Source organism: Hyperolius riggenbachi, chromosome 6, assembly GCF_040937935.1.
Source record: "Hyperolius riggenbachi isolate aHypRig1 chromosome 6, aHypRig1.pri, whole genome shotgun sequence".
NCBI lineage: Eukaryota > Metazoa > Chordata > Amphibia > Anura > Hyperoliidae > Hyperolius > Hyperolius riggenbachi.
The window spans coordinates 81,899,953-81,924,454 of NC_090651.1; the positions used below are offsets into that span (position 1 = coordinate 81,899,953).

The 24,502-nt window shown below is 47.0% G+C and overlaps 1 protein-coding gene across 1 annotated transcript in view; it reads right to left on the reverse strand.

Annotated features, from left to right (window-relative positions):
* Positions 1-1,403: 1,403 nt before the first annotated feature.
* The window catches only part of MOB3C (MOB kinase activator 3C), a 56,245-nt gene continuing 33,146 nt past the window's right edge, over positions 1,404-24,502 (reverse strand). Inside the window, exons 3-4 of the mRNA XM_068239602.1 lie at positions 22,744-22,946; positions 1,404-2,340 (exon numbers count right to left, since the gene is read on the reverse strand). Coding sequence (XP_068095703.1) covers positions 2,311-2,340; positions 22,744-22,946 — 233 coding nt within the window. The 3' untranslated portion in view covers positions 1,404-2,310. The remainder of the gene's footprint in view (positions 2,341-22,743; positions 22,947-24,502) is intronic.

Here is a 24,502-nt window from a genome sequence, read left to right on the forward strand (position 1 = left end):
TGACGCCAATTGGCGTTGGGGCGGTCCTGGGGCTGCCGCTGTGGTCACGCCCATTGGCGTGAGGCGGTCATCAAGTAGTTAAAGGGAAGGTCCAAGCAAAAAAAAAAAATGAGTTTCACTTACCTGGGGCTTCTACCAGCCCCATGCAGCCATCCGGTGCCCTCGTAGTCACTCACTGCTGCTCCAGTCCCCCGCTGGCAGCTTTCTGACCTCGGAGGTCAGGGCCGAATTGCGTACATTTTTACACATTCCCGCTAGTGCAGGAACATTAACGCATACATTTTTACGCGTTAGTGGTGCAACGAGTAAATTTTTGTTCCTGCACTAGCTGGAATGCGTAAAAATGTACGCAATGTGGCCCTGACCTCCGAGGTCAGAAAGCTGCCAGCGGGGGACTGGAGCAGCAGAGAGTGACTACGAGGGCACAGGATGGCTACATGGGGCTGGTAGAAGCCCCAGGTAAGTAAAACTCATTTTTTTTTTTTTGCTTGGACCTTCCCTTTAAAGAGAGTCTGAAGCCTTAAAATTTCCCCTTTTTAATAGCCAGTCCTCTTTAGCATTAATGCCATAGCTTAAATGCCGCATCGCTGTGGCAGAATAAGGTTTTATCCCCCAAAATCCTGGGGCAAAAATCCACGACTTTCCGGATCGTGGATTTTGCTGCCAGGGGGAGGCAGAGCTTTGCGCTCCGCCTCTCCCAGCGGACTGAGAGGAGCGGGAGGAGGTGGAGATTGCCACAAGTAGAGGCAGAGTTACTGCACAAAGCTCTGCCTCTACCAGGAAGGAGCCCTGAATTTTGCCCCAGGGATTTCAGGGTGATTATGGCCTCGTTCTGACGCGGGTATTCGGCGATTCCGCTATGGCATTAATGCTGAAGAGGACTGGCTATTAAAATCAGGTAATTTTTTAGGCTTCAGATTCCTTGCCATCTAGAGCATACATGTCAAACTCTGACCCGCAGAGCCATCAAATTTAGCCCACAAGTGGGTTCCCCACTTTGTATTATGTTTCGCCCACTGTAGACAACCAGGGAGACTATATTGGACTTTATCACCAGGGAAGCAAAATTGGGAAGGGAGGGGGAAAGCCCTAGACTCCAGGAAACTGTATAGGGAAAGGAGTGGGGTCACTAGGCAGCAGGGGACTGTTTAGGGCTCTTACACACTAGGAGCTGTTCTGTCTGTTTTGACAGAATGCCCTTAGGATGCGGTAAGAAAGGTAACATGAAAGTCTGTTGACTTTCATGTCATTGTTCACATTAGACAAGAGTGTTGCATTGTAACTAGAACTAGTGCCACTGATACACGTCTAACCACAACTTCCCAATGCCATGCCGTCAGGTTCGTGCACGCGTTAGCTAGTGTGAAAGAGCTCTTAGAGGTCGACCACTAGATACCAGGGAACTATTTAGAGGTGGGAGAGGGACCACTAGACACCAGGGAACTGTATAGGGGAGGGAGGAGGGCCACTAGACATCAGGGAACTGCATAGTGGAGGGAAGGGGCGAATAGACATTGAGGTTGGCCTGACATTTGGTCTAAGTGTTCAGTTTTGGTCCACTTTGTGTTTGACACCCTTGATGTAGAGTCAAATGTATATCCTGTCTTCCCTGTGCTTCAGTCCTTTTTTCTGCAGCAGCCCTCTGATTTTATGTGCTTCCCCCCTATAATCACCTCCCCTCATCCATGTTCAGCAGGTACCCTCTTACATCTCTATTGCCCCTGCCGTGTTCAGGAGTTCTCTTTTTAGGCCATGGCAATGGGGCCTTTTCCACGAGTCGAGTCCTATCACTAACCAGAAACCATGACTTTTCTGCTTTCCTGGGTAATGATGCAAATGTTTCACAACTTTGCGCAAACAGACCTATCAGGCATTGCCCGCGTTACGTTATAAAATAGAATGCCTGTTATCATGCTGACTAGAAATATCAGAAGTGCGTGGTGAGAAAGTTTATTCAGCTGCCGTTTCCAGGAAATGACCGGATATTCACAGGAGGCCCGATAGCAGCTCTGCAAGTAAATCTGTATCTGGATGGACATGGCAATACACTGTGCTCCAGTCCAATAAGCTGACCACAGGCCAACACATGCCCCACAGCAAGCTAACAAATGCCCCACCGCAAGCCTTTCTTCACCAGCCTTTTTAGGTAGCCACCGGGGCTTTTAGAGCTCAGGTCCTGGAAAATAAATAGAATGAGATGCTGGTGTCTGCAGTCCGAGAGGAGAAGGACAATGTGACAGGTCCTGTGGAAGACGTTTCTGCAGGTTCCTGAATACTCCATGTTCCTGAATGTTCACATTGGGCCCCGCATCAGTGGCAGATCCTCTCTGTCATTTCTCTCTATAAAGGAAACACAAATATTTTGTAATTATCTATTCTACACCCTCTATGGCTACAATAAGATATCTGAGCTACTATTATTATTATTTAGCATTTATATAGCGCCGACATCTTCTGCAGCGCTGTACAGAGTTTATCATCTTGTCACTTGACTGTCCTTTAGAGGGGATCACAATCTAATCCTTACTATAGTCATATGTCTATATGTATCGCAGTCTAGGGCCAATTAACTTATCTGTATGTTTTTGGGGTGTGGGAGTAAACCGGAGTGCCCGCACGAAACCCACGCAGACACGGGGAAAACATACAAACTCCTTGCAGATAGTGCCCCGGCTGGGATTCAAGCCATGGATACAGCACTGCAAGGCGAGAGTTTTAACCATGACGCAACTAGATGAATTGTAGCGAACAAACAAACATTTCACATTAGAAACAGACCCCGTATGTCTGGCCACAGCTACTCACTGAAACATTATTATTGATTTATGTAGCGCCAGCATCTTCTCATACATCACTGTCTCTGCATCTCAAGACTTGAATGCATCAACATATTTGTTTTAACACGTGATAAGCCACCTCTGTCCAATTGTCGCCTTTTGCCCCTTACACACACTAGATAAAACTCAGTAGTGGTCAATAATAACTGTGTCTGCCAAGAATCCAGCGTGTGTTCAGCAACCCCCACCCCTCTCAACCACACAGCCAATGACCCCAATGACCCATCTGGTGGCCAAAAGCATTGTTCTCTACACCTACTCCACCCACCGCATGACATCACTCCTGTGCCGATTAGCTTCACCCTTTCATTGCATAGGAACAGAACATGTTGCTAGCCTGCTGGCTAACAACAAATCTGTCAGACTCCGCCCTGCCATGTCACAGAGGGATCGGGTACAGCTGTACAAACACTAGATTCTTAACAGAGGCTGCCCCGACTGACTGCCTCGGCTGAGCACCTTCTAGTGTGTGCACAAGGCTTTGGGCTATTTTTAAATGTAGAGATAGTTATACATGCATTAGTGAATAGATCAAAAACAGAAGTTGGAGGAGCACTCATCCATAGGAAGGAGCTGTTGTGTGCCCAAGCCTTGGATCCCTGTATCCTCAGAATCCTCAGTAGTCAAATGTAGAAAGGAGGCTGGCACCACCAGAAGTAGAAAAGTAAAAATTAGCTCTTTATTGATCAGTCATAAAATGATAGCATGGTCAAAAATAACATGCTATCATTTTATGACTGATCAATAAATAGCTAATTTTTACTTTTCTACTTCTGGTGGTGCCAGCCTCCTTTCTACATTTGCATTAGTGAATAGAAATGTGGAGACCACAGGTGTCAAACTCATGGCCCCCGGACCAAATTTCTCACTATTACTATATAGGCCCCTCTCACTATTGTATGTGGCCCTTAATTCAAACGAGCATCATTGTAAGCAGTTGAAGAATGACATCACACTGTCCTCTCATCCAAAGGAGCACACCAGTGACAGTGTTTCTGGTTTAAACCGCTTGAGCCAGCAACAACTGACGGGACCCCCAGCAAAATTAGCACGGGCCCCCTCCTTGAAACCCCCCCCCCATGTGGCTGGTAAATTGCATGCGCACACACAGAAACGCACTCCCTCCCCTTTTCTGTTCTACCTGGCAGCTGCACACACTGCTTGCATACCTCCAGCTCCCGATCATGTGATATGCATTCAGAACCAGAGGTATGCAGCATAGAGCAGGTGGCTATCAGGAAGAACACAGGAGACCCGAAGCAGCGCTGTAGAAGGTAAATATTAAACTGCTCCACTGCACTACTCTGCAGCAGGGGGAGGAGCGAGCTCCCATATCTCCCCGGCCCGCCCGTCACTATAGTTACGCTACTTAGTTTAAGACTGTTTAATAAATGTTAAATCTTAATAAGCAATTTGGCCCACAACTTTGACCATGTTTTAGATTTTGACCCATTACGTGATTGAGTGCGACACCCCTGGTGTAGACGGATGAGGTCTGATGCGTGTGCAGCTTGCTAAGCTAGGGGAAATATCAATTAGCTGTGTTGGATTTTCTGGCCAATTAGTACTGCAGCAGGAGGCTTCCTGATCCTTCTCTCCCCCTCCCTCATTTCCATAGCATAGAGCTGAGCTTCTGGCTGTATGAGGATCGTTATGTAGGCTGAACAGGATAGTCATGTCATGCTTTGCATGGGTTTAACTGTTGTCTTCAGTCTATAAATAGTTTTACAGCAGCCTGTCCATATTATCTCTTTGCCCAATACATACACAGCACAGCGAGAACCTGTTACATCAGCAGTGTCTGTTCTGCAGATAGCTCAGTCTGTGTCACTATCTCTGACCAGCTGAATGTATGAGGAATGTGTGAGGAATGCGGGATGTCAGGGACACAGCTGGGTTCTTTGTAGTGGACAGGCTCAGTTGCACAGAATGGGTGCAGGAAAGCACGTAAGCATGGGGCAGAAGGTAGTGCTGTAGCACAGAATGCTGAGGAAAGCTGGGTGAAGGGAAAACGGGCTGGTGTGCTTTTTGCAGTGTTCAGCATGCTTTAGTTACTGCACAAAATACATCATTTCAGCCAAAACCTTCTTTCTGTTGTGGATAAATTGGGGTGAGGTTGGAACTAGCGGTCGAACCTGAATACTACAGTAAGTAGGTTACCACTTTGGAGAAGAGGGCTCTGGGAAATAAAGTAAGATGGGAGGAGTCAAAACCTGATAACCTGTCAAAATCTGATAACCTTTCCACATTGATCTTATGCCTGGTACACACACGTGAGATTTTCTGGCAGATTTACTGTCAGATCGATTATTTCCAACATGTCCAATCTGATTTCCAATCACTTCTATTGAAAATTGATTGGAAATCAGATTGGACATGTTGGAAATAATCGATCTGACAGTAAATCTGCCAGAAAATCTCATCATGTGTACCAGGCATAAAAAGTGTTTTTATTTTTAGTTTACGTCGCCACTGAAGGGCCTTCCCTTACTTCCTGTACTTTTAAACAAATTGTGTGACACTTAAAGGATACGTCCAGGCAGTTTAAAAAAATCAAAAGCCACTTACCTGGGGCTTCCACCAGCCCCTGGCATCCGTCCTGTGCCCTCGCCGCAGCTCAGGTGGCTCACGGTGTCCTCAGCTGCAGGCCGGCTTCCTGGTCAGCTTCTTCTGCGCTCCACAGCGCGGGTCACATGGTCTGGCCGACGTCATCAGGACTGTACTGCGCAGGCGCATAACTACTGATGGGCCACCTGAGCTGCGGCGAGGGCACAGGGAGGCTGCCAGGGGCTGGAGGAAGCCACAGGTAAGTGGATTTAGATTTTTTTAAACTGCCTGGATGTATCTTTTAATGCTGTTCTCCTGCCAGAGTGATACTGAGTTTGAAATACAAACATTTCTTCCAAGCCCATCTGTAGTTAAAGAGTAACTGTAGGGAAAATAACGTAAGAAATACAACTGCTTCTTCTTTTTTTTTTTTTTTTTTACAATATTCATTTATAAATTTAGGCAGTGTTTGTCCATTGAAAAATCTTTCCTCTCCCTGATTTAATAGAAATTTATCACAGGTGACAACATCTTTAGCCCTGTCAGGTGATATCTGCGGAATGTTCCAATTCCAGTACAAAATATGCCTGGTCTCCCAGAATGCTCTGAGGGGGAATTCAACATACTGTAGCTAATCAGCCTAAGATAAACATTACTGGGAGGGCAGGGCTACATTCAATATACAGCAATATATAGGGTCTCTGATGCTGAAACCAGAAAAAGCAGACTGGGGTACCTGTTCATGCATAACCATTATAACTTGGAACAGCGTTTTTCAACCAGGGTTCCGTGAGAATCCCTCAGGGGTTCAGCAGCATTTTGCCTCTTCTGCGGGACAGATTGGTCCCGCTTTCCCCTTCCGTGGGGCAAAAAATAGTCCCACTGATGCGACCGGCGGATTGATTCAATCCGCAGCACATCACACCGCTCTCTTTCATGGCAGTTTTTGCGCCCTTCATTGTTGAGAACAGCGAGCGTGGTGGAAGTAAGGAGGAGAAGACGGATGGAGGAAGAGATGGCTGATGCAAAGAGGAGATGGAGACCGAGGTGGTCACTGGGTGAGCATCTTCTCTCGGGGTGTCAGTGTGCACTGTAGTGTGTCAGCGCTTTGGGTGCTGATAGCCGACACCTGGAGTCCTGTGCAGCTGATGGACACTTGAGACTGCACAAGACTCCGGGGGCCGGTTGTTACTTCCCCCGCACGCTGACACATAGAGACTGAGGGCCCCTATTCCTGCCTACCTATACTGGTAACAACTATGCCTAGTTTCCTATACTGGGGTCCCTATTCCTGCCTACCTGTACTGGAAACACCTATGCCTAGTTACCTATACTGGGGGCCCCATTCCTGCCTACCTGTACTGGGAACACCTATGCCTAGTTACCTATACTGGGGGGCCCTATTCCTGCCTACCTATACTGGGGGACCCTATTCCTGCCTACCTATACTGGGGGGGGGGGGCCTATTCCTGCCTACTTATACTGGGAACACCTATGCCTGGTTTCCTATACTGGGGGCGCTATTCCTGCCTACCTGTACTGGGGGGCCCTATTCCTGCCTACTTATACTGGGAACACCTATGCCTGGTTTCCTATACTGGGGGCGCTATTCCTGCCTACCTATACTGGGGGACCCTATTCCTGCCTACCTATACTGGGGGGCCCTATTCCTGCCTACTTATACTGGGAACACCTATGCCTGGTTTCCTATACTGGGGGCGCTATTCCTGCCTACCTGTACTGGGAACACCTATGCCTAGTTACCTATACTGGGGGGCCCTATTCCTGCCTACCTATACTGGGGCCCTATTCCTGCCTTCCTATACTGGGAACACCTCTGCCTGGTTACCTATACTGGGGGCCCCTATTCCTGCCTACCTATACTAGAAACACCTATGCCTAGTTACCTATACTGGGGGGCCCTATTCCTGCCTTCCTATACTGGGAACACTTATGCCTGGTTACATATAATGGGGGCCTTATTCCTGCCTTCCTATACTGGGAACACTTATGCCTGGTTACCTATACTGGGGGCCCTATTCCTGCCTACCTGTACTGGGAACACCTATGCCTAGTTACCTATACTGGGGGGCCCTATTCCTGCCTACCTATACTGGGGCCCTATTCCTGTCTACCTATACTGGGAACGCCTATGCCTGGTTACCTATACTGGGGGGCCCTATGCCTGCCTTCCTATACTGGGAACACTTATTCCTGGTTACCTAAACTGGGGGGCCCTATTCCTGTCTACCTATACTGGGAACACCTATGCCTGGTTACCTATACTGGGGGCCCCTATTCCTGCCTACCTATACTGGAAACACCTATGCCTAGTTACCTATACTGGGGGGCCCTATTCCTGCCTTCCTATACTGGGAACACTTATGCCTGGTTACCTAAACTGGGGGGCCCTATTCCTGTCTACCTATACTGGGAACACCTATGCCTAGTTACCTATATTGGGGGGCCTATTCCTGCCTAAAGGTACAGGGAACACCTATGCCTAGTTACCTAAACTGGGGGGCCCTATTCGTGCCTACCTATACTGAGGGCCCCTACTCCTGCCTACCTATACTGGAAACACCTATGCCTGGTTACCTATACTGGGGGACCCTATTCCTGCCTACCTATACTGGGGGGCCCTATTCCTGCCTACCTATACTGGGAACACCTATTCCTGGTTACCTACACTGGGGCCCCCTATGCCTGCCTACCTATACTGGGAACACCTATGCCTGCCTACCTATACTGAGAACACTTATTATTATTGATTTATAAAGCGCCAACATATTCTGTGGTGCTGTACAAAGTAAGAAACAAGATACAAAATACAAAAATGATACAAAATACAGAATACAAAATTATGCTTATTTTGCCTGGTTACCTATACTGGGGGCCCCTATGCCTGCCTACCTATACTAGGGGAGGGGCCCCTATTCCTGGCAATTTTTCTCGGCATCATTTTCATGCAGGGGTTCCCGGAGATTTGAAAAAAAAGGTAAGAGTTCCTCGGCTCAAAAAAAATTGAGAAAGGCTGACTTAGAAGATATGAAGACTACGACCCTTGAGTAAACTGAAGATGTGCTCTGGCTTATTTGTATTTATACTAGGCAACACACTTTTTTTTAAGGCTCTTTCTGGACAAATAAAAAAACATCTGATCTAGCCAGCACAAGTCTAGTCTCTCTGAGGAGTGTCTCATGTAACAAGTGGTCTAAACTCTAGCTCAGCTGTATCAAGTTAAGTGACACTGACCCTTTCCACTGTCTCCAAAACTTTAAACAAAAGTTTGGTCTGGAATCTTAGCAGAACAGAAATGGATGGCAGTGTTTTGACTTTGCCATCAGTTAGTGATTGTTATGCACAGTATTCCTGGACTTTGCAATGCATTTATGATTCAGATAATTATATAACCATACAGTGACATATTGACAGCTGTGATGTCGCCTCTGTTCTGCATTGTGTATTACTGTTGTTTTTCTAAGTACCAACATAGTCTGCTGCCATTTGAAAACTCTCCTAATGCCTGAGACCTCTTGAAGGTAACCTATCATAGCAGTGCTACCACTGGTGACTTTTATTGATGTACTGTATTTTTCAGCATATAAGACAGAAATTTTCTCTCCCAAGAATGGGGAGATAGAACCACTGACCTGCCATGATGTCGGAGACTCCCTGTATTCTCACCATGCCTCCTGCACTCCGTGTCTTCCTGCGCTCCATATGAATAAAGATAAAGCAGCAACAGCACAGCTCACCTAATCCAGCGGAGCCCACAGCAATCAGAGAGCTCTCCTATCTCTCACTGCTCCCCTAGTGTTCTGCTGGTGGGTATTATGGGGTTCATTTACATGCTGCAGGACTTTGCACATGCTCAATAGCATTTGTATGCTATTTTGATGGGTATGCTAAAATGTTGGAACACCTGCTTCTGCTGATAACGCAATCAGCAGAAGCCGGCACTAGGGGGGGCCGTGAGGGAGAGCAGAGGATCTCTGTTTGCCGCTGGATTAGGTAAACTGTACTGCCGCTGCTTTCTATTTATTCATGGGGAGTGCAGGAGGACATGGGGAAGCAGAGAAGACACATGGGGGACAGAAGGGGAAAAACGGGGGAGCTGAGGAGACACATAAGGAACAGAAGGGGACACACGGGGGAGCTGAGGAGACACATAAGGAACAGAAGGGGACACACGGGGGAGCTGAGGAGACCCATAAGGCGACACATGGGGACAGAAGGGGTGTCAGGGTCATGCGGCAATGATCTCACTTGGTCTGGGGGTCCTTGAGCTATCCTCCGTGCAGCCTGGCCGGATTGCTGCGGGGGAATCGGAGCGCCGTGGTTTGCCGCGGGTCGCACTTCCGGGTCGGGCTCTGGGCGGAAGCATCTGTACGTGCGCATGCGTCCCTGGCGATGGTTTGGTCTCTGTTGCCAGGAGACGTGTGGGCGGAAGCGGCGTCTGGCATGTTGTATGCGTGCGCGGCGGCAGGCGTACGTGATGACGCATGCGTGGCGCCAAATCCAATTCCAGAGCCGGCCCCCCTGCAGTATAAAAGGCAGCTGCTCACAGCACTCTGCGCTGATCTGTCTGTCAGCTAGTGTGTCTGTTCGCCAGTCCTGTTGTTATATTCCTGATCCTCCTGTTGCTGACCCGGATTGTCCTGACTACTCTTGATCTCCACTCCTCTGGTTTGACCTCGGCTTGTTTCTGGACCTCCCTGTCTGCTGCCACCCCCGACCCGGATTGTTACCCGTCTTGACCCTTTGCTGCCTGCCTCTGACCCGGATTGCCTAAACGTGCTGAACCTGTGCTGCCTGCCTCTGACCCGGATTGCCTAAACGTGCTGAACCTGTGCTGCCCGCCTCTGACCTGGATTGCCTAAACGTGCTGAACCTGTGCTGCCTGCCCCTGACCCGGATTGCCTAACACTCTGAACCTGTGCTGCCTGCCTCTAACCCGGATTGTCTAAACACTCTGAACCTGTGCTGCCTGCCTCTGACCCGGATTGTGTAACTACTACATCCTCCTGTTATCTTCCACTCAGAGACATTTCAAGACTCACCTCCACATCGGGGTGTCCCCTGTTCTCCTATCCACTGTTAGGGAATTCTGGAGTGCAACCTGGTGAACAATAGGCAGCTGAAAGTCCATCGTCCCTTGCGGGGCGCTCTGGTGAACACCCGTGGGCACTTAGACTCTGCACTCTAAGGGTTCTCTCACCTCAGTGGAGTGGTCAACAGAGCACCACCGTAACAAGGGGACACATAAGGTACAAGAGGGACACAATAATTGGGGGAGAACATCTATGAGACGCTTTCGGACCATGGACGCACCAGGTTTAGTATATTTTTTTCCCTGGCTTTTGCCCTCTAAACCGAGATGCATCTTATAGTCCGGAGCGTCTTGTATGTCGAAAAATACAATAGCTAGTTGGCCTTGGTATTGTGCTTATCCTGTAGTTTCACTACTAAAACGCTTATTAGTAGCATGTTGGACAAGGGCAGATATATACTTGTTCCACCTCTAGGCCAACGTTCTTGTGGCTTTCCGATCTTCATTAGTCCTAGCCTATTCTGTGTACAGCCCCCTTTTCCATGTGTAACAACCATGCACAGTAGACCGGGTTTCATTTTCATCTCTCTTGGGTAGCATCTCTTCTCTGCCATGTGCTGCTCCCCACATGCAGGCTCCCTTTTCTATTTGCAGCCTTATCTCCCTTGTGCAGCAGCCCCTCTTTCATGTCCAGCTGCCCTCTTGGACAGCAGCCACCCAAGACCTGGGCCTTTGTACACTTTCCAGAATTCAAGGCCTGGTGCTGGAAATGGGAACTTTCAACATAAAAAATGCTGGCAGGGTAATTGTATGCTGTCCTGAGGCACATCACTACCCCAACATCACAGCTCTGTGTAAGAACAGTTTCAATACCTTAAAAACTGGCAAAAACTACTAAAGTCTATAGGGCTGCATAGAAACTTGTGATTTTCTGTAACTTTTTCAACAACATGATTTATGTATTGCAGCAGTATTCAACAATGCATCAGGCTTTACAAATAGGCCAGTTTTTCTTCATGTGATCTACAGCAATGAAGTTATATGAGGCAAACTTTAAGGCAGTGCATGTTTAGCAACAGATATTTTTATTATTATCTCACATGATGAAGCTGGCTACTTTGGCGATACTTGTTGGGATTAAAATAATAATTAAAGAGAACCTGTACTGAGTAAAATTATTTAAAATAAACACATGAGGTAACTTCAAATGAACATTACATAGTTACTTTGCCATCAGTTCCTCTCAGAAGCTCACAATTTTCTTCTTACAGTGATCCCTTCCAGTTCTGACAACATTTTGTCAGAACTGAAATATATCAGTTGCTGTCAGTTATATATCAGTTGCTGTCAGTTACAGCTGAGAGGAGAACTGATGTGTCCATGTTTCCCTATGGCTCAAGTGGGCGATGTTACAGTTTAACAATGTACTGACCAGGAAGCTGTTATTGGGTAATAGCCATTTTCAAAATGGAGGACGGAGAATTCCATTGATCACAGTGGACAAACAGGATGCAGGAGAGGAAAAATAGATTGAGGAGTAGAATAAACAGGAGGTAAGTATAACTTGTGTATGTTTATTTTGACTTTTAATGTTCAGTTCAGGTTTTCTTTAAAGAAATAAAAATAAACTTACAGAGTGTCATCAATGAAGTGGCAAGGTAGTTACCTCAGACTGAACCCAAGAGGGTGCCTGTCAATTTTACTCTAGCATGTCAAACGCGGACCAAATCTGGCCCTCAAAGGCATACAATTTGGCCCTCAAGTGGTATCCCCACTTTGCATTATGTTTGGCCCACTTTAGACCACCAGGGAAGCTATATTGGAGGTGAAGCCCTAGAACACCAGGGAAGCCAAATGGAGGAGGTAGGGGAAAGCACTTAACACTAGGGAACTGTATAGGGGAGGGGGAGGCCTCTAGACACCAGGAAACTGCATAGGAGAGGGGGGTCACTAGACACCAGGAAACTGTATAGGGGAGGGAGGGCCCCTAGACACCAGGGATCTGTATAGGGTGTTGGAGGTGGCCAGTAGACACTGAGGTTGGCCCGCGACTTCGTCCCAGTGTACAGTTTTGGCCCACTTTGTACTTAAGTTTGACACCCCTGCTCTAGCTAGAGTACTCATCCCCCACCCTAGCAGAAAAGGCAGTCAGCCCCATCTCTTACACCCACACATCTGGTGGTGACCAGGGAGAATGCTAAGGCAGGTTCATACTTAATCACTGTGTAAAACTGAATGTTTTTTTACATTAAAATTTACGTTCACATGTCAAATTTTTGCACCCCTTTTTTACGGTAGCTAATAAAAGACAATAGGAATTCACATGCTATGTGTAAGAGTTTTTTTTTAATGCGTTCGAAAATATTAATGCAGTTGTAACAAAAGTGTGATTCTCCATTGACTTTCATTAGATGTGTGGCGAACATGGTTTCTTTTAGCACATTGGCAATTCACATGCGTATTTTCATAAGTATGAAGCCTACCTTAGAGTGACCAAGTGAATTCGTGCTGAATAGACGTAAGGGGACGACCTACAAGAAAATATGCCTGAAGCTCTACCAGTGGTTGTCTTAGGGACAACTCAACCTTGTGAGTAATATCCTAATGCAGGAGTGACATAACAGTATTACACTAAGTCTGGCTCCCTGGACTTTTTGTTTTGTTAGCCTGGAGTTTAGCTTTATTGTGCTGCTGGGCTGAAAGCTTGTGCCCTCCCTTTATTCTATTAATCACTCACCATGTGTCTGAATAGGGAGAATCAGGAAGGGTGGATTGCAACAGCTGACACAAAGCTTCCCCATTCATACAAGCATTCATATCATTTATTTGGCTACACAGTATGATGCGGGCTATTAGTGGTTAATGTACATCCTGGGAACAGTGCACATGTGACTCACTGAACTGTGCAGGTAAAAGCTATTACTCACTCAGCACCTGATCAGAATGAGTTACACAATCAGCTTGCTACTCTTTCTCATCTGCTGACAGTGGACTTCTGGTCAAAACTTTTTAGGATTGAGTGGAAAAAAGTCTCATCACTCTACAACACTGGGATTCCTTCTCAAGCGCAATCATTATAAATATAATTAGAGTAAACGGCAGATAAAATATCTATTTCAACATAAGTTAAAAAAAAATGCACCACAGGGTGCTATTTGAAAACAAAATGTGTTCGGAGCATGTGCACCAAAAAAGTTATTAAGGACATTGCAGAGTTCTGAAAAAATGTGGCGTATAAATCATTCAGTGTTGGACTGGGAGGTGGGAAAGCTGAGGAAATCCACTTGCTGGCCCAGCCGCAGTAATCAGGTGTTGCTGCTCACAGTGAAGACTTGCTGCAGGCTTCTATTGGGAGTGATAACACAGGGTAAGGGCTGGGCCACACTAGCTCCGGGTGCGGGACGCATCCGCGGTCCGGGCTCCGATTTTCAAAACCCGGAACGCAAACGGATCCGTGCTGCCTTTTTTGCAGCACACGTTTTGGATCCGCTTGCGTGTTTTTTGTTTTTTTTTGCTAGAGGGGGTAGCAGCCAGGACGGGGGGCTGCGGGCAAAGCGGCGGCCAGGGGGGGTCACATCCCCCCCCCCTTGCTCACCTGGGTGCCCCCCGTCCCCGCTCCCCCTCCAGCTCGCATATAATGTAATAATTTGTACCTAATGAAGTTCGGCGAGCCGGGCACTTCCGCCCACACCGCTCGCCGTCACTTCCTGCAATGTCGCCCTCTGTATTTCAGTGAGCGGCATCGCAGGAAGTGACGGCGAGCGGTGTGGGCGGAAGTGCCCGGCTCGCCGAACTTCCTTAGGTACAAATTATTACATTATATGCGAGCTGGAGGGGGAGCGGGGACGGGGGGCACCCAGGTGAGCAAGGGGGGGATGTGACCCCCCCTGGCCGCCGCTTTGCCCGCAGCCCCCTGTCCTGGCTGCTACCCCCTCCAGCATGGCGGCCCCCTCCTTCACCATGGGACACTGGAAACTGATCCGTTTCCAGTGTCCCAAAATGTCAGTGAAGAGGGAGGCCCGTTTCCCCATTGATTTTCACTACCCGTACGTGTATACGGGTCCGTGAAAAATGCTGCAAGTCCGGACTCAGCGTTCCGGGTTTAAAAACGTATTCCGCGGATCGCACGCGGATACGTTTTTAACTTGAGTGTGTACTGTTCCTATTTTTAACATTGGTATCCGTGGCTACGTTTTTCGTCCGGGACAAAAAACGTAGCTACGGATACGTTTTTAAATCAAGTGTGAACTAGCCCTTACTGCTGCTTGGCCAGCAGGTGGATTTCCTCAGTTTTTCCATTCCCAGTCCCACACTGTAAGCATTCCTTCAGTGAAATGCATCATCCTTTAAGTGTCCAATAAATTGAATATTTCTTACTATTATTTCACACTGTTCACAGTTAATAATTCTAACATTTGTATAGCACTTTTCTCCTGTTGGACTCAAAGCGCTCAAAAGCTGCAGCCACTAAGGGCACACTCAGGGGGCCACTTCTTACCAGGGCTGTGGAGTCGGTACAAAAATCCACTGACTCCGACTCCTCAGGTTAGGATTCCACCGACTCCGACTCCTCTAATTTGCATATTACAATTTTGTTGATTGAAAGTATGTAACATGAAATGCATCTCTTAACTGCCAAAGCTTAGGAATTTTAAAATACAACTGAAGTGAGAGGGATATGGAGGCTGCCATATTTATTCCCTTTTAAACAATACCAGTTACCTGGCTAGTCAGCTGATTTTCTGCCTCTAATACTTTTAGTCATAGACTAAAACTAGTCCTTGGTAAGAGTACTTGTAGAAGACAGGAACAAAGAACATCTATCAGGCCCTAGGCAATGTGACTGTGGGTACATGTAAGAGTGATGTGCAGGTACTCTGCAGGAGAATGAGGCTATTCTTCCTCTATTACACATTCTTCATGCACAATCTGAACCAGGTTTATGGGTGATAGACAACACCTCTATGTTCAATGTGCACAACATTCTCAGTGGATTCCCTGCAGCTCTGTGGGGAGTGCATATGTAGAGTATAGTACTACTGTGTAACAAAGTAAACCTGAGACAGATGAAATTAAAGTTTTATACATACATGGGGCTTCCTCCATCGCCCTTCAGGCTAATCAGTCCCTCGCTGACCTCCTCCGCCACGTGGATTTTCTGCTATGGGTCCAGGTACTTGAGCCAGTCGTGTGTAGTGCGCATGCACACACTCCGCCGCTGGGAGCATACTACACCTGCGCAGCACTATTGTGCAGGTGCAGAATGTTCCTGGCTGTAGGAGCGGCACACAGCCGGACTGCGCTGACTGGCTGAATTACCGGGACTCATAGCAGAAGATCCAGGTGGCGGAGGAGGACAGCGACTTGATTAGCCTGAAGGGGGCTGGAGGAAGCCCCAGGTAAGTATTAAACTTTTCTTTTCATCTGTATTAGGTACCCTGTAATTTGTAGTCACTAAACCACAACATATCAAATGATTTGATTTCATGAGCAAAGGGAGTGCATGCATTTGCATAAACCAGCATCAATGCAGAATTATTTCCATCTCATTGACCATCTCTATTAGTGACACGGCTACACATCAGGCTTTATTCTTACAGCATAGATATTATTCAGTATAAGTATATATATATATATATATATACATATATATATATATATATATATATATATATATATATGATTCCTGTGTACACATCTCATATATACTGTACAGTCACAATCAGATATGTACTGTATATCTAACTTTAAAAATACGAGGACTGCTTTATTGAAGCAGCACAAGTAACTATTTTTGATAAGTTTATTTCATTTTTGTGGACTAAGCACAGCTATTACTGTATATATAAATTATTTATAATGACTATTATCTGAGAAATAGAACATAATAATAATAATCCAAACATTTGTATAGCGCAGTGGTTCCCAACCTTTTCCAGGTCGTGACACATCACGACAAATATTCAGATATCCGTGACACGTCACATCATGCCAAACATTCAGATATACATGACACGTCCCGTATGATAGAAAAGATTCAGTAACAATCTGCTGATGCTGCAGGCACAATGAGGGGCTCAGTAACAATCTGCTGATGCTGCAGGCACAATGAGGGGCTCAGTAACAATCTGCTGAAGCTGCAGGCACAATGAGGGGCTCAGTAACAATCTGCTGATGCTGCAGGCACAGTGAGGGGCTCAGTAACAATCTGCTGATGCTGCAGGCACAATGAGAGGCTCAGTAACAATATGCTGATGCTGCAGGCACACTGAGGGGCTCAGTAACAATCTGCTGATGCAGCAGGCACAATGAGGGGCTCATTAACAATCTGCTGAAGCTGCAGGCACAATGAGGGGCTCAGTAACAATCTTCTGATGCTGCAGGCACAATGAGGGGCTCAGTAACAATCTGATGATGCTGCAGGCACAATGAGGGGCTCAGTAACAATCTTCTGATGCTGCAGGCACAGTGAGGGGCTTAGAAAATCTGCTGATGCTGCAGGCACAATGAGGGGCTCAGTAACAATCTGCTGATGCTGCAGGCACAATGAGGGGCTCAGTAACAATCTGCTGATGCTGCAGGCACAATGAGGGGCTCAGTAACAATCTACTGATGCTGCAGGCACAATGAGGGGCTCAGTAACAATCTTCTGATGCTGCAGGCACAGTGAGGGGCTCAGAAAATCTGCTGATGCTGCAGGCACAATGAGGGGCTCAGTAACAATCTGCTGATGCAGCAGGCACAATGAGGGGCTCAGTAACAATCTGCTGATGCCGCAGGCACAATGAGGGGCTCAGTAACAATCTTCTGATGCTGCAGGCACAATGAGGGGCTCAGTAACAATCTGCTGATGCTGCAGGCACAATGAGGGGCTCAGTAACAATCTGCTGATGCTGCAGGCACAGTGAGGGGCTCAGTAACAATCTGCTGATGCTGCAGGCACAATGAGAGGCTCAGTAACAATATGCTGATGCTGCAGGCACACTGAGGGGCTCAGTAACAATCTGCTGATGCAGCAGGCACAATGAGGGGCTCATTAACAATCTGCTGAAGCTGCAGGCACAATGAGGGGCTCAGTAACAATCTTCTGATGCTGCAGGCACAATGAGGGGCTCAGTAACAATCTGATGATGCTGCAGGCACAATGAGGGGCTCAGTAACAATCTTCTGATGCTGCAGGCACAGTGAGGGGCTTAGAAAATCTGCTGATGCTGCAGGCACAATGAGGGGCTCAGTAACAATCTGCTGATGCTGCAGGCACACTGAGGGGCTCAGTAACAATCTGCTGATGCAGCAGGCACAATGAGGGGCTCAGTAACAATCTGCTGATGCTGCAGGCACAATGAGGGGCTCAGTAACAATCTTCTGATGCTGCAGGCACAATGAGGGGCTCAGTAACAATCTTCTGATGCTGCAGGCACAGTGAGGGGCTCAGAAAATCTGCTGATGCTGCAGGCACAATGAGGGGCTCAGTAACAATCTGCTGATGCTGCAGGCACAATGAGGGGCTCAGTAACAATCTACTGATGCTGCAGGCACAATGAGGGGCTCAGTAACAATCTTCTGATGCTGCAGGCACAGTGAGGGGCTCAGAAAATCTGCTGATGCTGCAGGCACAATGAGGGGCTCAGTAACAATCTGCTGATGCTGCAGGCACAATGAGGGGCTCAGTAACAATCTGCTGATGCTGCAGGCACAATGAGGGGCTCAGTAACAATCTACTGATGCTGCAGGCACAATGAGGGGCTCAGTAACAATCTTCTGATGCTGCAGGCACAGTGAGGGGCTCAGAAAATCTGCTGATGCTGCAGGCACAATGAGGGGCTCAGTAACAATCTGCTGATGCTGCAGGCACAATGAAGGGCTCAGTGACAATCTGCTGATGCTGCAGGCACAATGAGGGGCTCAGTAACAATCTGCTGATGCTGCAGGCACAATGAGGGGCTCAGTAACAATCTGATGATGCTGCAGGCACAATGAGGGGTGCTCAGGTGTATAGTGGCCCCAGTATATGTACCCAGGTGTATAGTGGCCCCAGTATATGCAGCCAGGTGTATAGTGGCCCCAGTATATGCAGCCAGGTGTATAGTGGCCCCAGTATATGCAGCCAGGTGTATAGTGGCCCCAGCATATGCAGCCAGGTGTATAGTGGCCCCAGTACATGCAGCCAGGTGTATAGTGGCCCCAGTACATGCAGCCAGGTGTATAGTGGCCCCAGTACATGCAGCCAGGTGTATAGTGGCCCCAGTACATGCAGCCAGGTGTATAGTGGCCCCAGTACATGCAGCCAGGTGTATAGTGGCCCCAGTACATGCAGCCAGGTGTATAGTGGCCCCAGTACATGCAGCCAGGTGTATAGTGGCCCCAGTATATGCAGCCAGGTGTATAGTGGCCCCAGTATATGCAGCCAGGTGTATAGTGGCCCCAGTACATGCAGCCAGGTGTATAGTGGCCCCAGTACATGCAGCCAGGTGTATAGTGGCCCCAGTACATGCAGCCAGGTGTATAGTGGCCCCAGTATATGCAGCCAGGTGTATAGTGGCCCCAGTATATGCAGCCAGGTGTATAGTGGCCCCCCAGCTGGAGCGGAGCAGCGCAGCAGAGAGGAGCATTGGGCAGAGCAGCGGGGAAGGGCGGACGTTTCCCCCCTACTTCCCTCACCTTGGGGCTCCTCTCCCTGGCTCTCCCCTCCATAACATGGCGGCGGCGGTGGCTGGCAGCGGTGGGCGGGACTTACCTCCTCCAGTGTTTCGGCGAGTGGACGCTGTGCCTATGCGTGCAGCTAGTCTGGTCTAGTGAAGACCAGACTAGCTGCAAGCACGCACAGCGTCCACTCGCCGGTACACTGGAGGAGGTAAGTCCCGCCCACCGCCGCCGTTGCCAGCCACCGCCGCAATGTTATGGAGGGGAGAGCCCAGACGAGCAGGGGGAGCAGAGAGCCGCGACACATAGCTGGTGCTGCCGCGACACATAAATGTGCCGCGGCACACCGGTTGGGAACCTCTGGTATAGCGCTTTTCTCCTGTTGGACTCAAAGCGCTCGAGCTGCAGCCACTGGGACACGCTCAGGAGGCCACCCTGCAGTGTTAGGGAGTCTTGCCTTGAACTCTTTACTGAATAGGTACTGACCCTAGCCAGGATGAAACCCTGGTCTCCCATGTCAAACATTTTATCATATTTTCTATTTTCATTACAGTTTAAATTCATTAGGAGTCGGTGCATTTTCTCCCGACTCTGACTCCAGGTACCCAAAAATTGCCCCGACTCCAACTCCTCAGCCCTGCTTCGTATTGAAGAGGTACTGACCCTAGCCAGGATTTGAACCCTGGTTTCCCATGTGAAAGGCACAGCCCTTAACCAGTACACTATCCATGGGTTTTTTGTATTCCTCAGAGTGAAACCCACCATACTGCAAGGAAGATTCCTTTATGTCTGCAGGGGAGACGGAGTTCTCCAAAAGCATGTTACAGGGGTTGACTTTCAGCATCTCAGCCTTTTAAGTAGCATTTCTTGCACCAGCTATCCAAGTCTCTGGAATATTACACTATATTGGTGCTCCTGGTTTCTCTTTTTTTTTCTTTTTCATTTCCTGGAGTCAATTTGAACTTTATTCACTAGATACACCTGTTTTCCATAATCTGAGAAAATGTAGTGATTGAAACAGTCACACCAGATTAGTTGTCCTTTGTAGCTGTGAGGTATTTGGCCTGCAGTCATCCATTAGTCTCCTGTAATCACAAGTCCATACAAGTCAGCCAGTCTCACTGGTCACACTGGCTTTCCCAAGGCTGTTGATATGGCCACATGATCGCAGCTATTAATGATCATGCACAGTGGTATAGCTAAGGAGCTCTGGGCCCCGATGCAAGTTTTACAATGGGGCCCCCCAAGCTATATATAACAATTGATACGACCAAAACCTGCCAATGACAACCACAGTGTCAGAGGTGCAAGAGGGGGATGGGAAATAGTTTGTTAATGATTACTACTATTCAAAGTATCTATAGAAGTGATTATTATGAGCACAGGACCAATATTGAGCTAATACTGCAGTTGACGGAGGGCTCTTCAGGGCCCCGGTGCCGTGGCAACCTCTACAACCCCTATTGCTACGCCCCTGATCATGCAGCCATACTAGCAGCCTTGATGTACCAGTGCACTGACCAGTGTATTTGAATAAAGACATCTAATTTGGTGAGACCGCTTCAGTCGCATCAGGTCATATGTGATTTAATAATGGCAATGTAATCCCTGGCAATGAATAAGAAAATGTACATTTGTCTGCATTATTCCAGGGCTGTGGTGTCGGAGTCAGAGCAATATTTGGCTACCTGAAGTCAGAGTTGGGAAAAAATGCACTGACTCCAACTTGTAATAAATTGTAAAAATATGATAAAATGTTCACTATGTGAGATAACAGTCATCATAAATAACTTCCATATACAATAATAGCAGAGCTTGATCCACAAAAATGAAATAAACCAATCAAAAACAAGTGACTTGCACTGCTGCAATAAAGTCATAAAGTCAAGATATACATATCAGGTTGTGACTGTATATGTGATACATACACAAGCATCCTTTATGTATAGTAAATAACATCTTTGTTGTAAGAATACAGCCTAATGTGTAATTGTGTCACTGGTAGGGATGGTTAATGAGATGTAAATAATTCTGCGTTGATGCAGGTTTATGCAGATTTTGTATAAAAATGTAAGCACCCCTTTTGCTCACGAAATCAATTAAATTGATATGTTGTTAAATGTGGGGCTTGAGACTACAAATTAAGTTATACAGTTGTACTATCCATATACACTCCCCACAGAGCTGTTGTGAATCCACTGAGAATGTTGTGCACATTGAATGCAGAGGTGTTGTCTATCACCCGTAAACCTGGTACAGCTCGTGCATGAAGAATGTGTAATAGAAGAAGAAGGGATACGGTAGTTTTCAATTCTATTTAGTAGCTACTCTACAACTATATCCTACTTTAAGTTAAAGTGTATCTCTGCTGTACATAAATAACAATTATGCTTAAAAGTTAGAATGTCCCAATACATTGTCTGTTTAATACATATCACTGTACCCCGTATGAGCTGGGTTCCAGTGCTTAGATCTGCCCCCTTGCGGAAAATGGCCTTGGCCTTTTATATATCTGATCTGGAAAAGGCAGAGGTCTTTTTTGCCAGGTGGCAGCAGGGCTACACGCTTGAACCCGGCTGATAAGGAGCCCAGGTAAATCTTAATATATAGACGACATGCTGGAGCATTCACGTTGGCAATGACAGGCTGGGATTTCTTACAGGTTAGTGTCAGCTTCCTGGCCAGGATCTTTTTGTTCTCAGAAAAGAGCAGATGCCAACTTAAAGTCTATGGGAATTGATTATAAAAAAAATAAAAAATCAGCCAGATACTTACCTAAGGAGAGGGAAGGCTCTGGGTCCTATAGAGCTTTCCCTCTCCTCTCACTGTCCCCTCCACTAAGCACTGGCTGCCCCGTTTTTAATTCCCTGTCGCAGAGGACTTCGGAAGTCTTCGGGAGACAAATCCTCCCGAAGACAGACAGCTCTATACTGCGCATGCGCAAGTGCGCGTGAGAGGGCGCTCGCATGTGCGCAGTATGAAACAGCCCATCTTCGGGAGCACCTGGGCTCCCTAAGACTTCAGAAGCGGCAGAGAGAGAAGTATTTGACCAAATTGGTCAAATACAGCTACAGAGGGAGCCAGCGCTGGAACAGGGACCAAGAGAGGAACGGGAAGCCTCTATAGGACTCAAAACCTTCCCTCTCCCTAGGTAAGTATCTGGATGATTTTCTAAATAATCAATTCCCATTGACTTTAATATAACTTTAAAATTCCTAAGCTTTGGCAGTGATTAAATGCCTTTCATGTTACATACTTTCAATCAATAAGATATATGCAACTTAGAGGAGTCAGTGGAATGAATCAGAGGACTTTTGTACCGACTCCACAGCCCTGCATTATTCCCCAGCTCCTGATGTGCAGACACCTCTGAGAGTCCATGGTTCTCTGCACATTGAAGTCACATGCCTGCCTGGGAATTGAGGCTGTGGAGGTGTACTAAACCAAAAGACTGCAAATTGGTTTGGGTGAATGTACACATTGACTTGTGTGTGAGGGTCTTGAGATGTCAATGAATGAAGGCCCAGAGGAATAATTGTGGCCATGAACAAGCCTCAGTATTGGGCCAACCTTCCACAAGCACCTTCATCAGAAGAGCCGTCAGATATACTCACGTGGCTTACTACAATGGAAACAAACATTTCTGCCTCACTCTTTCCTTACCAGCGGCTCCAGTTCCCGGTGGTCAATCAGGCTGAACTCTGTGATGAAATAGTAGAAATGTTTATAGCAGGTGTTGACATGTGCTTCTGCTCCCACACTGATAATGGCATCGAAGTGATGAATGTACACGTGGACAAAAACCCGGAACAGGCGCGTCAGAATCTTGTTACAAACTTGCTGGAAATTTTTGGGAAAGGGCACCCCTGTGAATGTCACAAGAAACAGAGACTTATGAGCCATTGTTTAAGTGTCACATCATTTTCCCCATGTAAGATCGCCTTCAAAGCCAGAAGGTCCCAATATTATAACATCAATCTGCTGGATTCTTATGTCTTCAGACAAATGTGAGCTTTGAATGTCTGTGGGAATGCTACATGCTACAGAGCTAATTATACAAGCTGATAAGGTAAGAAGCAGAGCTCCAAAGATTTACCTTTTATGTCAAACAAGGATCTAGCTGATATGAATTCTATTTTAAAGCGGACCTGAGCTCTTGCACAGGAGACAAGGAAACACAGAGAAGTCCACCCTGTGTGTGTTTATAGAGAACAGCCTGTCTGAATCTCCCTACACAGCAAGTAATGAGCTAGTGTAATTTGAGCTGTCTGCCGATTCTGAAGATACTAAGAAGTAACCAATCTGCAGAATCTCAGTAGTAGTTCTATAAGCCTTTTCTCGTATTACTGTATATTAGGTTATTATATTGTTGCTCATCTTTTAGAGCAGAGAGGAAGTTTTGATTTCAGGTTCACTATAAATATCCTGGTTTCTGCATCATAAACACTTCCTATAGCTATATAGTGCTGTATGTTGGAATGTGGCCACGCCCTCCCACTGAGGCTTAGCCTAGTCTGTTTATGTGGAATTCTCCCCTCAGAGCATTCTGGGAGACCAGAAATCTTTTCTACTGGCTTTAGAACTCTCAGTAAACAAACATTCTGCAGAGATCACCTGTTAGTACTAAAGATGTGACCAAAGATTTTACAATGGGCAAACACTGACCAAATAATGTATAAATAAATATTGATAAAAAAAAATAAGCAAATCTATTCATTACATTATTTTGACTACAGTTCATCTTGAAATTAAAACTATAAATCGGTTTTACCAGCAATTAATATCACTAGTTCTTAATATTTTGTCCTACAGAACATTTATTTTTGAAGGGTTGCTCTACACATAGTAAGTGTGCAGCACAGACAGAGCGGCCTTAAAAAACAGCTAGATATAGCCATGGAGGTCTGTATAGCAGAAAACGATGAATGCTGCACAGACTTTGGATGTTAAAGTGTACCAGAGGCAGAGCTGTCAGTATACTAAGATTCAATACTTATCCAGGGCTTCCTCAAGCCCCATAAGCACGTGTGAGTCCCTCGCCGTCCTCCCGCGGTCTGCCGTTCATCCGCAATCAACCCCGGTTACTGGCTGTGTCATGGCAGTCGTGGTCTTCTGCGCATGTGAGGAGGTCCCGCGCATGCGCAGAAGACCATGACTGAGCCCGTTATGGAGGATGATCGTGGCTGAACAGCAGACCGTGGGAGGACGGCGAGGGACTCACACGTGCTTATGGGGCTGGAGGAGGCCCCGGGTAAGTATCAAATCTTAGTTTACTAACAGCTCTGGTTTACTTTAAGCTGCAGCCTGTTAAAATCAATAGGCTGAGTCTGAACCGCATGGGGGGGTGGAGATGAAGAGTGATAAGTGATTCTCCTGAAGACTCGTAATGCCACATCTGATTGAGAAATGGATGCGGCAGCCC